The sequence below is a fragment of the Juglans regia genome, chromosome 11 (genome assembly GCF_001411555.2).
Source record: "Juglans regia cultivar Chandler chromosome 11, Walnut 2.0, whole genome shotgun sequence".
NCBI classification, from domain to species: domain Eukaryota; kingdom Viridiplantae; phylum Streptophyta; class Magnoliopsida; order Fagales; family Juglandaceae; genus Juglans; species Juglans regia.
In genome coordinates, this window is record NC_049911.1 from 13118736 (window position 1) to 13134413 (window position 15678).

The 15678-nt window shown below is 34.5% G+C and overlaps 1 protein-coding gene across 1 annotated transcript; it reads right to left on the reverse strand.

Annotated features, from left to right (window-relative positions):
- Nucleotides 1–5580: 5580 nt before the first annotated feature.
- Nucleotides 5581–6129, reverse strand: LOC108995212. The gene has a single exon (XM_018970728.1). It carries the CDS (start codon nt 6127–6129, stop codon nt 5581–5583), a length of 549 nt encoding a protein of 182 aa, XP_018826273.1.
- Nucleotides 6130–15678: the final 9549 nt, after the last annotated feature.

Sequence of the window (15678 nt, forward strand, 5' to 3'; positions counted from 1 at the left end):
TGTAATTGTTAATCACAAATGAAGATGTTTGTTCTTATAAAAAAAAAAAAAAAAAAAGTTAAGATATCAAATTTGAGAAAGCTCAAATTGCAAAATTGTGAAAATTCATGTATTGATTTTACAATTAATCCTTCAAAAAATGTTGTTTTGTTCTGAAATTTGTCCACTAACTGTGTTCCTGTTTAACTTGTAGATATTATTATCACATATACATTAAAAACTTTCTTGGTCATTATTATTTTTAAGTTTTTTTTTTCTTTGAACTTGAAGTGAATTAAATAATGAGTAATTCTATTTACAATCTTGAAGTGCGTAAACGTCGCGTAATCATTTTGAAAAAGAGTGGGGTCTACTATTAAAAAATTAATTTTTTTTATGTAAATCACATATTTTATTTATTTTATTTAAAATGATTACATGACAGTTAAACAATTCAAAATCACAAATATATTTTCTCTTAAATAATGGAAGATGTTGGAGTGGGACTACATTGTCAAGCAATATGTGAGCACGAATGGACGTCACTACATCAAGAAAGTAGAGGAGGCAGTGCGGTACATCAAGAAAGTACCGGGATCTTAGAAAATTATATTAAAAATACTTATCGACTTTCGGTCACATTTTTAGTGGGCTATCTATAGTCAAACCCACTTTTTAAAAGCATTACTAAAAACAAAAATATAATTCCAAGTATTTCATTCAATCAAACCTTTGACATGGTTTCCTTCTACAAACTTAGGCATCAAGTTTTCTTGGTAAGTCTGATTTCCAAGTTACTTTTTTGAATATTGGTAATAATAGACAAAAAAAAAAAAAAAACAGAGTTTTTTTAATGGAAAATACTATTCCAACATAGAGTTTCTACCGAATTTGCATTTTATTTTATTTTATTTTTTATTATTTTTAAATGAATTGGTGATTTTTTTTTTATTTTAAAAATATTTAAAAGTATTTACAAAAATATTGAAAAACAGCTAAAAAAAAAAAAAAAAGCCTGTCGGTGAGGATTCTAATCCTCTGTGGGTGTAGTAGAGTCCTTTTTTAGTATGACATAGTAGTGCCACATGACGCTGTTGGATCTAGTGGTCTGTGCGGTAAACTCAAATAGTCAAATAACAACGTCCTTTTGTTTTTCCACTCTAAATTCTATAATTTTAACAAACCTAAAATACAAAATGAGACAAGGCATCCCTTATACTTGGGATCATTATTTGGAATTATTTGCATTAAAAAAAATTTATTTGGGGATCACCTCGTTTGTTTTTACAATTATTTTCATCTCATTTAATTATTACATCTTAAGTTAAATTTTCACATAAAATAAAATAAACAATTCAAAATTTTCAAATCTAAAAATAAAAATAATATTAAAAAAATATATTATACTAATATTTTATTCAACTTTTAATTTTTATCTTAATTCATCTTATTTACAAAAATAAACGAGGCCTAAAACTAACTGAAAAATACAATCTTTGAAGTTGGGAAGGTCTTAATTTGTGTATTTAAATCTTTTTATACTTCGACCCAAGCTGTATTTCTTAAAGGTGATTGATTATAGAATGAAGCACTCCGGCTTAGTGGGATCATAATAATAGCATTTTGAAGAAACTCATGACTTAACATGGGAGGTTGAAATTTACTGAAAAGAATAATTATCTCCTTAATTTTTCAGCTTATAATAATAATAATAATAATAATAATAATAATAATAATTAGCGGCCAGGATTTGTACTTTGACGAACCATGCATTATATTAATTAGTCGGTCGTAAGGGACATTAATTTCATCAAATCACATGTTAATCAACATTAAAGTCGAACATGATGGGCCATGTTTGCTTTCTCATACCTTAATCACCGAAATTTGACCTTAACATTTAAAAAAAACCAATGTTAGTTGTCTTCAATTTTGCTTTTGATGAAGGCCAAGAAGAGCGGTGAATTAAATTAGATGTTGAACTAAGGATTAGTCAAGATATATATATATATATATATATATATATATATATATATATATATATATAATATAGGTTGTTCATCTAACGTAGAAAGAGACAGCAAAGGTACTTCCCATGCCAACTAATATAAAAGTACTTATTTTTCTTTAAAGAAAATGACAAGTTAGATATATCTCAATGTCACTATATATATTCCATAAAATATATATATATATATATATATATATATATATATAATATCCTGGCCTATTTTAGTATTTTACACCACTGATAATGAGTACTACTAAATTAACCATCATAAATAACATGAAATTTTGTTCTTAATAATAATAATTTATGTGACCATTGCTTTGCCATCCGTACCTTATCCAGCTCTTCCAAGATAGATACAACTTGATTTGACTTCATTTTGTCCTAACTTAAAAGAAATTATTATTTTATTGGTCTTTCTAATAAATATCATATGAAATTTGGACTGTAACGCGTTTGGATAATATTTTTTTTGAGAATGATTAAAATCTTATTTGACAGGTTCTTTTTATTTTGGTACCATAAGGTTCATATTCGAAAGATATCAATTCAGTTTAATTTAATTTTAAATTAAATTTAATATTTAAATATTTAACTCTCAAATTATTAAATATTATTTAATTTAAAACATTTTTATATATAAGATTTATAATTTTTTTTAACTCAACACATCTTTACATGTAGGATTCATAATTTCTTTCAACTTCTCGTAAATACATCTAAATATATATAAACTCATCTTAAGTGGACTTCACAAAATTCATTACACCGTCTCAATTTAATATTATTCGTAAAAAATTTAATTTATTTCAATTCAGTTCAACATCTAAATAGGATTTTAAATTTTTTTTTTAAAAAAATTATCTTTTTTTAAAAAATATAAGAAATTTACAAATTTAATTTTAAACTGTATTTAGCATTATTATTATTATTTAAAAAAAAATAGAAAGAAGAAAAGGAAGAAAGACGAACTTCCTATTACTGCGCCAATCAATTAGATCTACCCCAGAGAATATGGATCTAGAACTTGTTTCTTTGACTTGAAACATCCTTTTTAATCATGGCCACTCCATAAATGCTAGGGTTTGGAAGAACTGCTTTATTCATGCTAATCACATTAATAGCACTTTTTCTTTGTACGTGATAGATGCATGTTTTGGCTTTTACATAGGTTGATTAATTAAACTTCAACATGAAGTTTATATAAATGGCTACCAAGCTTTTTCGGATGAATAAAATCATTACTACATGTTCTAATGTTCAAGCATCATTACTACATTAATCCCCTTTTTGTTCTTACTCTCAATTTCCCACGCGCTAATTAAACGTTTTCTAGTCATTTTTTAATTTATTTATTAATAGATAATTCATTTTTTTTTAGGCTTGATCTAATGTTCAATTGGTCGATCGAAAATGTAAGGCCTAGATTATGTATACGAAATAAATCTTAATTAGGCTCCATCATGAGAACAATTAGCATTCAGATAGCTATCTCAATCGATTTCATCCCATCTCATTTTTTTTCTAAATATCATTAAAGTATAAACACTTTTTAATTTTAGATTTTTAATTTTTTAATTTAATCATTACCTAATCATTATAATTTTTACAAACTTCTAAAAAAAACATAAAAAAACTCAACGTTTCAAGTATCAAAATAAAAATAATCTTAAAAAATTATATTATAATAATATTTAAATTTTATAATATTTTTATTCAACTTTTTTTTCTCTCATTTTTCAAAACATAATAAAATATTTTCACTTAAACTATTTCACTATTATTTACAAACTATTTAACTCTTATTAACAAATTTTTCATTTAATCTCATCTCAACATCAAAATGAGTCCTTACTCTGTCCCATTAGTTTAAGGTTGAATAATTCCTTTAATTAACTCCGATCTCACTCAACATCTATAATATTGCACGTGGTATAAAAGACTGAAAAAAATCATCCAAGTATGTTACGCACAAAGGAAGCAAGGTTCAGAGCGAATAATCTTTGTTGGATCCTAAAGTGATTTAGATTTGGACCACTTCCACTAGGCCTGCAATGTCTCAATAATTGAGAGTCGAGCCTTCACATAGACCATGGCGATTGAATTTGAAGTGAAATGAGTTCAGTTAAATCTAATTTTAAATAAAATCTAATATTTAAATATTTAATTTTTAAGTCATTAAATTCATTTCAATTCAAAATCTCTTTACACGTGAGATCCATAATATTTTTCAACTTTCTATACATAAATATATCTTAATTTATCTTAATATTCAAACACATTTAAACTCATTTTAGGAAGGTTTTACAAAACTCACTCCACCATCTCAATTCATTACTATTTATAAAGAACTCAATTCATCTAAATGACCTTTTGCTGACCAATTTCTTTTCTTTCCTACATACTCAAAGCTTGAAGTTATGGTTTCCTTCTTTTCCTTATTCTCCTCAAATTTTTATTTATTTAATATGTAACACCCAGATTGATTATAGAAGAATGGTGAATAGGATCACACATTATTTAAGAATAGGAAGTTCTTAGTGTTTATAATGATTCAAATCCGCTCCTTATATAGTGAGGTTAGTTACTATCAAGTTTTGAGTTGACAGGTTGTAACCCTCAAGATGTTTAATCTTCTTACTACGACAATCTCTCACAAAAAAAGTGACTGTTATTTAAATAAAATATGGGGTTCCAAAACTACCAACACCAAGGTTTTTTTTTTTTTTTTTTCTAAAACATAAGTACAAATTCATTCATAAACAAAAGCAAATACATAGTCATCAGAAACATCATTACAAACAAATAGGAGGAAGGCTTAAATTATTTAAGGCCCGTAGATGGACGTATAAGCCCACAATTGAATTAAAATTATTGGGCTAGAGCACACTTGAGAAGATGTAAATTTGTATATGGGGCCTCAAAAGTTTAAGATTCGATTGATCACATGAGAATTAAGTATGTCAGCCGCCAACGGGCCAAGTTAATTGGGCCAACAGTCTATGTCCGTGCACAGAATCATTAGTATTTAATATTTTAGACTCGATTCTAGTAGGTTGATTCGGTTTGATTTCGTCCATTTATTTAATTTTGTATTTTTTTTGAAAAATAATGTCTCTATTTTTCATTAATAAGGAATAAGTAATTACAACTTTCGTCACTAACTAGACAATTTACAAAGAAGTCCGGGACATCCGCTATCCACACTGTTTTTTCTATTAAGCTTAAAGCTTTCCTAGTTAAAGTATGTGCCACTGTATTTTTCTCTCTATAAGCAAATTGTAGTTTCTAATCTAATATGTTTTTAAAGATAATCTAACGTCTTCTACTAAAGAACCAAAAAAAGACAGCTCCTCTTCATCACTTTGAACTGCCGCTATAACAGCTCTTGCATCTCTTTCAAAAATGGCATTCTAAATGTTGAGTTCACTGATAGCTCCAAAGCCATTCTCAAAGCATAACACTTTTGCCACTACTGGACTATCCATATTAACCTTTTGATCAAAAACAACAACCAAAGCCTCACCCTCCTCATCCCTAATCATGATACCAGACCCCATTCTTTTCCCCTTCATGTCTAAAGAAGCATCCTAGTTCACCTTTACAAATCCACATCCTGGTTTTTCCCACTTTAGTGAGCCCTTAGCAGCATTGTCTTGCACCTGCCTTTCATGTTTCTGATTTGTCTGAGAAGCCTGGTAGTCTAGAAGAGCTTTTCTTACTATTTTCAATAGAACTTTAGGACACATTAACCTCTTCAAAAAAACATACTCATTTCTTTGCAGCCACACTCTTCTAAACAACATTGCCTTATCTTCCAGCTTGCTCTTACTCAACATTCCCATCAACTTCTCCCACAACAACATAAATTCATCTTCTGTTCTACCCCATTTTTGAACACAACTTCCATCTTCTGCCCATATGTCATTTGTTGTTGGGTATTGCCACAATACATGCATAGGTGTTTCTTCCTCTGCTTTGCAAATTGGGCAACTTTTATCCTCCACAACCTTTCTTTTAAACAAATTCTTTTTTGTAGGCAACAAATCATTCTCAGCTTTCCAAAGTAACAACTTTGTCACACTTGGCACTTCAAGGTCCCAAATATTTCTCCACCTATCATCCATCTTAACCCCCATTGAGCAATCTCCTATGCTACTCTTTATTTCTTTCCATTTGCAAGAAATAGACACTGCTAACAGAGTACACTTCCTTCTTTGATAAACCCCAGATCAGTTTGTCTTGAGCCTTGCCTTTGCTCAGGGGAATGCTCAGTATCTGCTCAGCCTCTTCCTCTGAAAAAATTTCTCGAATCATTTCCTCATCTCACTCCCCCTTATGCTTGATAATTAACTCTTCAACCTTAGCATTTTCCTTTAAAATAGAAACTGGTGATTGCATGGAAAAAGATGAAGGAATTGGTAGCCATTTTGATCCCCAAATTTTTATCTTACAGTTGTCTTCCACTCTCCACCTTATACCTTCTTTTAATAGGTCTCTAGTTGACCATATACTTCTCAAAATTAAAGAGGGCTGTGAACTCAACTTAACTTCCATAAAATTAGATTGCATAAAGTACTTCTCTTTGAAAACCACAGCTGCCAAAGTACCAGGACTCTTAAGCAATCTCCACCCTTGCTTTGCTAGGAGAGCAATATTGAAATTCTCTAGGTCCCTAAAACCCAAGCCACCCTTCCCTTTTTGCATTCCCATCTTCTCCCATTTTCTCCAATGAATACTCTTGCTTTCCTGTTGTTTACCCCACTAAAACTTCAAAAGTAACATGTTTATCTCTTGGCACAACTTCTTAGGGAGTTTAAAAACACACACAATGTAAGTTGGGATGGTCTGTAATACTGTCTTGATCATTAATTCTTTGCCAACTTGTGATAAGAAAACGTTTTTTTAGCTTGTAATCTTCTGCTAGATCATTTCCTTTAAAACTCTGAAGGTGTTAAACTTAGATCTTCCCGCAATAGTAGGGAGACCTAGGTACTTCTTATAACTGCCACAAGCTATAGAATTGTCAGCTTCTATGATAACCTTCTTATCCACTTCCTTTGTATTGCTGCTAAATAAAATTGAAGTCTTGTCCTTGTTCAGAAATTGGCCTGAGGCCTTCTCATATTTTTTTCAACACCTCTTGGAGCCTATGCCATTCTTATATCTTAGCCCTCCCAAAAAGGATGCAATCATATGCGAAGAGCAAATGATTAATGCTAGTGCCCCCATGAGACACTTGCACCCCTCTTGTAAGTTTCTGTTTTTGATAGGAGTTCAATAAAGTGTTTAATCCTTCAGCACAGAGAATAAAGAGATAGGGTGACATAGGGTCACCCTGGCTCAAACCCCTTTTAGGCCAGAACTTATACCCTGGAGTCCCATTAATCAAAACTGAATAGGAAACATATTTGACACAGTTCATGACAAGCATCACCGACTTCTCACTAAACCCCAATTTTTTCATCACAACCTCCAAAAATCCCCACTCAACATGATCATAGGGATTATTATCTAATTTTATGGTCATGGTCCCCACCATCCCCCTCTTCCTAGTTTTCATTGAATCTAGCAACTCATAAGCCACCGTAATATTATCATTTATCAACCTCCCAGGTAGAAAAGGACTTTGGGTTGGGGATATTATGTCAGAAAGAACTAGCTTGAACCTATTTGAGATTGTTTTGGAGACTATTTTGTACATGACATTGCAAAGACTTATTGGCCTATACTCATTGACTTTCTTTGGTTCTTTACACTTAGGGATCAAGGCTATATAAGTGTAATTAAGTGAGGGATCCAAAGGATTACCATTTAGAAACGACATAGCAGCTTGATAGACCTCATATGAAACCACCTCCCAGTGGTTCTGGTAGAAACATAGGTCAAACCCATATGGTCCAAGGGCTTTTAGTGGAGCCATTTGCTTCATAGCTTCTTCCACCTCCATTCTAGAAAAACTCCTCATCAATCTGTCATCCATCTCAGCTGTGACATTTGTTTCCAAACCCACCAAACACTCCTCAATTTCCTCAATACTGGGATTTGTAGACTAAAACAGTTTCTCAAAATATTTCCTGAAAGTTGCTTCAATTTCCTTATGCCCCTTAGCCCTTTTGTTACACTCATCTTCCACTTCTTTAATAAGATTCTTTCTTCTCCTTTGATTGGCACAAGCATGGAAATATTTTGTATTCCTATCTTCATGCTTGTACCAATTCTTTTTGGCCCTTTGTCTCCATCTAAGATCTTCCTTCTCTAGCAAAAGATTCAACTCTTCTTTTACTCTCCTTATCTCAACAATATTGCTGCTGTTCTCTTATGTTTGCAATCTTTGTAGCATCTTTGTTTTTGCTTCTATCTCCTTTTCACCCCCATTCTTCTCTGGTTACTCTACCTCTGAAAAGCTACCCTACTTCTTTGCAATAGACCAACCACAGATTTGGGCAGAATTCCTTCATCTTCTTTTCTCTTCCAAGCCTCTTTTAAAACCACATTACAGTCTTTCTCAAGGGCCCAACTTGCCTCATATTTAAATGCTCTCTGCCTTCCCCATCTTTTTTCTTTATGTTTTAGTAAATGCACTAGCAAAGGCTTGTGGTCTGAGGTTTTTGCCACCATAACTTCCACCCACGACTCCTTGTAAATATCAAACCACTCAGGGTTTGGCCATTGCCCTGTCTAACATTTCGTTAGTAAATGTTTCATCCCCATGTGAGTTACTCCATGTGGACTTTTCTCCCTTCCAGCTAAGATAATAGAGATTACCTTAATTCATAACTTCCCTAAACAACACCATTTGACCTTCTGGTCTTGCTCTTCCCCTTCATCATTAGTGAGGATTTCATTGAAACCCCCCACTATGCACCACCCTACATCATCTAAAGGCTTAAAGCATTTCAAAAGTAGCCATGATTCATTTCTTTTTGTAGTATCAGGTTGCCCATAGAAATAAGTGAGCAGCCATGTCTTCTCCCGTTCATATTCTACCCAAGCATTTATGTGCCTTTGTGAGTAGTTAAAAATTTCAATCCTCACATTTGAGTTCCATAACAGAACCATTCCTCCCCCTTTCCCCATTACTTCTACCACAAAACATCCTTCACAATGTAACCTCTTCCTCAAACTCTCAAAACTTCTATTTTTAGACTTAGTTTCCATGACTAACACTATTGGGCTAGAGTACACTTGAGAAGATGTAAATGTGTATATGGGGGGGGCCTCAAAGTTTAAGATTTTAGGACTGGTTGCATGAGAATTATAGGATTAATCGTACCTATTAAGAATGTCAATCACCAGCGGTCCAAGTTAATTGGGACACAAACCAGTTTTGTGCAGTTTTTCATGCAACGGTCTATGTCCGTGCACAAAATCATTAGTATTTAATATTTTAGACTCGATTGTAGTAGGTTGATTCAGTTTGATTTTGTCCATTTATTTAGTTTAGTATTAACAGAGGTCCATTTATATATTTTGATTACAAAAATCAAGCCAAGTGGTTAAAAGTTTGAGAACTGTTACAGTCACAAAAAGATCATATAAAAGTAAATACATAAATTGACATGGTTTCATATGATATGTTAGATCTACTTTACAATAAAAGTAGCTTTACATAATCAAACAATGAGCTTTGCATAATTTTAGGTTCCCTCATCTCGAGAGCTCCTACGATCGTGGAGGTTTTTTCCCTGTCTCAAGTACAGGTCTCAAAACTCTTCCATCATGGAAGAGTCTTTAGAAGATTTATGTAAACGAATGTCTTTGTCGGAACAAGAAAATGAGGAGCTTATAGTGGAAGAGGAACTGCTCGACAAAACGAACCAAAGGGGAGAGCATTGTCTCCTAGTGTCTCTACTCACAGAGAAAGATTACAACCGAGAGGCTTTTAAACAAACTTTGCTGAAACTATGGAGACCAGTAAAGAGAATTTGGATTAAGGAGCTGGGCTCTAAACTGCTTCTGGTGGAATTCAAAGATCAGAAGGAAAAGGCCAGGGTGCAACTCAAAGGCCCTTGGCCTTTTGATAGGCATCTAGTCTTGGTGAAACACTTCGTAGGGGGCTTACAGGCAAACAAAGTTAAGATAATGTTGTCTTCTTTCTGGATAAGACTATACGACCTACCTTTGGGAGCCATGAATGAGAGGGTGGTGAGGAAAATCGATAACAACATATGTTCGGTAGAGGAGATCAATATTGAGAAAAATGAAGTTGCATGGGGTGAGTTCATCAGAATCAGGGTTAGCTTTGATGTCACAAAACCTCTGCTATGAAGTAAATGCATTAACATACCTTCACAAGGTGTTTGCTGGGTTTGTTTCACGTATGAAAGGTTACCTACATTCTGTTATATTTATGGTATATTGGGTCACAGTTATAAAGATTGTGAAGAGAGGATGAAAACTAGTGAAACACAGAAGGAAGATGATTATCCATATGGGCCATGGCTCCGAGCAGGGGCCTCCTCTGTGAACCACCGAAACCACTAGGTCAAGCAAGGCAAAGAGGTTCTTGTTTTGCCACCTTGTACAAGTTCCAAAGGTAATGGAGCAAATTCGGAAAAAACAGGTGTAATCTCAGATCCTTCTATCTTGGGAGTGCAGGTGGAAGCATGATTCAAGGCACTGTGGCACACGAAGTCAACTCAACTAAGGCCACAAGTACAGACTGCCATGCTGGATTAATGAGGGGAAAAGAGGCCTTACCTCATACGATAGCTAGACTAGATGGGGGAATGGGAAACCTGCAGGAGGAACAGTCAAGAAGGGATGAGGCTATCACGGGTAAATAAATAAACACTCTGACTGATATTGACTCTAACAGGAGTTTGAAAGATGAGTCCATTCCAAAATCAACTTTGGTCCAGAATGACGGTTCCCTTTATACGTCTGGAGGTGGGCTTAAATTAGTAGATGAATTGGGTCTAGTTGATCCAACTTCCCGGCCCAAACGAGGGAGACCATGGAGGAAATGGACTCGTGTATGTCCATATTCTCTTGGAAGCCCAATAATAATTCCTATGCTCCAAGATACTAAAGGAAAAATAAAGGCCATAACACTGACCTCGTCTGAAACAAAACGTTTGAAAAATGAGAAAACAAAAGAAAATATAGTTGAGTTTGATGAAAGAATAATGGTGGAGGCTGCTAAGCAGCCCCGCCGCAAACAATGAAACTCATTAGTTGGAACTCCCGTGGGCTTGGGACCCACGGGGAGTTCGAGCTCTTCATGATCTCATCATGAGGGAAGTCCCCACGGTTGTGTTCTTGCTGGAAACAAAGTTGGCAGCTACTGCTATGGAAAGAATTTGAATAAGGGTGGATTTTGACGGCTGTTTTGTTGTACCGAGTGAAGGGAGGAGTGGAGGTCTGGCTCTCATGTGGAAGAATGAGATTAGTTTGAGTATCAAGAGCTACTCTTTCTTTCATATTGATGCAAAGCTAGAGGACCCGAGTAAAGGAATTTAGTGGAAGTTTACAGGATTATATGGACATCCAAAAACTGAAAGAAGAGGAGAGACCTGGGATTTAATTCAACTTTTAAGGGAACCTCAAGATATCCCATGGTTGGTCTGTGGCGATTTCAATGAGGTGCTGAGCAACTATGAAAAGTTGGGTGGAAGACCAAGGCAAGAGAGGTTGATGCATGCCTTTAGAGATGCTCTTGATGACTGCCATCTGCTAAACTTGGGGTTTCAAGGTACTAAATACACGTGGTCTAGTAGGAGACAAAATCAACAGGTGATGAGTGAAAGGCTTGACCGTTTTGTTGCTAATATGAAATGGCAGGAATGTTTTCCACAAGCTCAAGTATTCCACTGCTCTGCTGCATATTCTGATCATCTACCGATATCACTTTCTCTAAGTGATGGATTGGCTAGAAGCAGAACTAAGCTATTCAGGTTTGAGACCATGTGGATAGAAGATGATGAGTGTGAAGAAGTTATTTCACGACATTGGCAAGAAGTTGTTGGAGGCAATGATTTAATGGCAATATCTCAAAAGATCAAGGTTTGTAGCAGAGGTCTAGAAGTCTAGAATGAGAAGAAATTTGGCAAAGTGCATAAGAATCTGAGGAGAGCACGAGCTACTCTCCATAGAATGCAAATGACAGATCCAAGACAAGTCACAAAAGATGAATTGGCAATAGCAAGGAATAATGTGCAAGTTTGGCTAGAGAGGGAGGAAATTCTTTGGCACCAAAGAGCTAAAGTTTTGTGGCTTAAGGGGGTGATATGAACTCAAAATTTTTCCATCATAAGGCTTCACAAAGGAAGAAAAAGAACCTTATTAATGGACTAAAGGATGAGCAGGGTATATGGAGATTTGAGGAGGAGAGAGACCAGCTGATTGAAAGCTTTTTCCGGAATTTGTTCCAATCTGATATTAGAAATAATAATTGGGATTTTTTGGAAGGTTTAAGTGGTCGAGTGTCTGAACAAATGAATGTTTAGTTACTGAAAGATTTTCATTGAGATGAGGTCAAGACAGCTTTGAATCAAATGGCCCCAATGAAGTCTCTTGGACCTGATGGAATGGCGCCTGTCTTCTTTCAACAATATTGGCATATTGTGGGTGATGAGGTAACAAATGGAGTGCTGTCCTCCCTCAGAACTGGTACTCTTCCTTGCTCTCTTAATCATACGTTCATAGCTCTGATTCCAAAGCAAAACAAGCTTGAGAAAATTTCTGAGTTCAAGCCTATTAGTTTATGCAATGTTTTTGTATAAATTAGTGGCTAAAGTTCTTGCAAATAGGCTTAAGAGTGTACTTGATGTAATTATCTCAAAAAATCAATGTGCTTTTGTACTGCGAAGGATCATTACTGATAATATTCTAGTGGCATATGAGGTGATGCATTTTTTTAGGAATAAAAGACAAGGCAAGAATGGATCTATGTCCATTAAGTTGGATATTAGCAAAGCTTATGACCGTGTTGAATGGCCATATTTACAAGTGGTTATGGAGGCAATGGGTTTTAATGCTCGATGGATCCATCTCATTATGATGTGTGTTAAAACTGTTTCTTTTTTAGTTATGGTTAATGGTGCGCCAAAAGGTCCATTTGTTCCATCTAGGGGCTTGAGACAAGGTGACCCTCTTTCACCTTACTTATTCTTACTATGTACTGAAGGTTTGATCTCATTGATCAAACATGCTGAGAGAAGAGGGGAAATTTCAGCTGTGAAGATTTGTAGAGGTGCTCGCAAGATCTCTCATTTACTTTTTACAGATGATAACCTTTTATTTTGTAAGGCAAATATGCAAGAAAATCAGAAAATTCAATCACTTCTCAACTTTTATGAAGCATCTTCTGGTCAAGTGATTAACATAAAAGAAAAACAGGCCTTGTGTTCAGGTCAAATGTGCAACAACCAACTAAGGATGCAATTATGGACTTTTGGGGAGTAGAACAAAGTTAGGAGTATGAAAAGTATTTAGGACTCCCATCTTTTGTTGGGAGGTCAAAGACAAGAGCTTTTTCTGAAATAAAGCATCGAATGTGGAAGAAGCTGTAAGGAGGGAAAGAAAAGGTACTCTCGGTTGGAGGAAATGGTGTTGATTAAAGCTGTAGCCCAAGCTATTCCTACCTATTCCATGAGCTGTTTTAAGCTTCCATCTTCTTTGTGTCATGATCTTGAATAAATGATGGCAAAATTCTAGTGGGGGTAGAAAAAAGAAGAGAAGAAAATTCATTGGACGAGTTGGAAGAAGATGTGTGAAACAAAAAAGGAGGGTGGAATGGGATTCAAGGATTTGAGGATCTTTAAGGATGCACTTTTGGCCAAGCAGGGATGGCGCATAATGACAAATATAGACTCATTGCTACACAGTTTGTTTAAGGCAAAATATTTTCCAAAGAACCACTTTCTAGAAGCTGATTTGGGAAGCAATCCTTCCTTTGTTTGGAGAGGAATTTGGGGCACAATTTCAAAGCTGAAGGAAGGGTGCAGATGGAGAATAGGTTTGGGGAACATAGGGAAAGTATAAACTGATGTATGGGTACCGGGTTTTAAAAGGATTGTTGATATGAACTCTATGTCTGTTATAGGTGCAGAGGAAGCCACTGTGAATTCCTTATTTCTCCCTGGGCAGACAGTTTGGGATGTTAACAAAATTATAACCATGTTCCCTCTTGCAATGGCACTTCAGATCATGAAGATTGTGCTTAGTTAAGGAAATTCAGATGTGACTTGCTGGACGATTGAAGCTCAAGGTAGATACACAGTCAAGAAATGTTATAGTTTTTTTAGATCAGTTAATATGGTGACACAAAGTGGTGAAGCATCAAATACTGCTCTTTTAAGGAAATTGTGGAAGTCTATCTGGAATATGAAACTCCCTAAAAATATAAGAGTGTTTTCATGGAAAGCTGTCAAAGGAGTTTTACCTACTAAGCATAATCTTTGGAAGAAACATGTAAATATTGCAGAAAATTGTGTTTTCTATAATAATAGTAGAGAAAATATTTTGCATGTGCTACTCTCCTACCCATCGATAAAAGAAGTCTGGATTAGAAACTTCCCAAAGCAGTTACAAGTTGATGACTTCAGCTCCTTTATTGATGCTGCTTTAAAAATGCAACTCTATAACTATGCCGAGCTGTAGGAGTTGTTCTCTTTAATATGCTGGAGCTACAGGTATAGAAAAAATAGGAAGATTTTTTAGGGAAAAGATGTTCATGCTGAAGATATATTGGGAAGTGCCTTGGCTATGCAAAAAGGGTTTCATGAATTGAGGAACAAACCTCTATCTGTAATTAGGCAGCACTGCAGATGGGAAGTGCCACCACCTGGCACTTTCAAATTGAATGTAGATGGAGCTTTCTCTCAAGATGGATCTGTGGCAGGTATAGCTGCTATGTTGAGAGATTCAAAGGGTGAAGTTATAATGGCAGCAGCGATAAGAGAAAGGGCAAGTCTAAATCTTCTTGAGCTTGAAGGTCTAGCAGTCCTTAGGGGGCTACAGTTGTGTCTTCATCTTGGCATCTATCATTTTTCAATTGAATCAGATTCTCTCTTGGTTGTAAATGAGTTTAATCGTAATGGATAGTTTATGGGCACAATGGGGAACATGGTTAGTGAAGTCAGGAAGTTAATGCATCGTTTTCAAACATGTGTTCTAAAACATGCAAATAGAAGCTGCAATACAGTATCTCATACTCTTGCCAATCTTGGTTTGGGTGTCTCAGAAATTAGTTTATGGTGGGGTTCTTACCCGGATGTAATTGCTAATTTCATTTGGCTTGATTCTTCTTTGTAAACCGTTTTATCATATGAATGAAGAGTTGGATTTCCTATAAAAAAAAAAAACAGCTTTACAATCTAACATACAATATCAAAATACGTTAGTTTGTAAGTTTAATTTTATGTAATTTTTTTGTGACTAAAATATTTCTCTAAAAGTTTTGCATTTGAAGCAATAAGTTAAGGGAAAAATATAAAATTCTTCCCCCTCCAAAACAAGCTTCGGGTAAATAATACTACTAGGCAAGTAACATATTCTTGGTTTATAATCATGTTAACTTCAACAAAAAATGCTATCCCTTGCGAAAATTCTATCACATGAGTCGTAAATTTGTGAACATGATGTATACTAAACTCTACACCTAACGAAATAGATGTTAACGTTGTTTTTGTACCCATCGTCACGTTGTTATGAGAAATTTCGATAAATTTAAAAATGCTTTT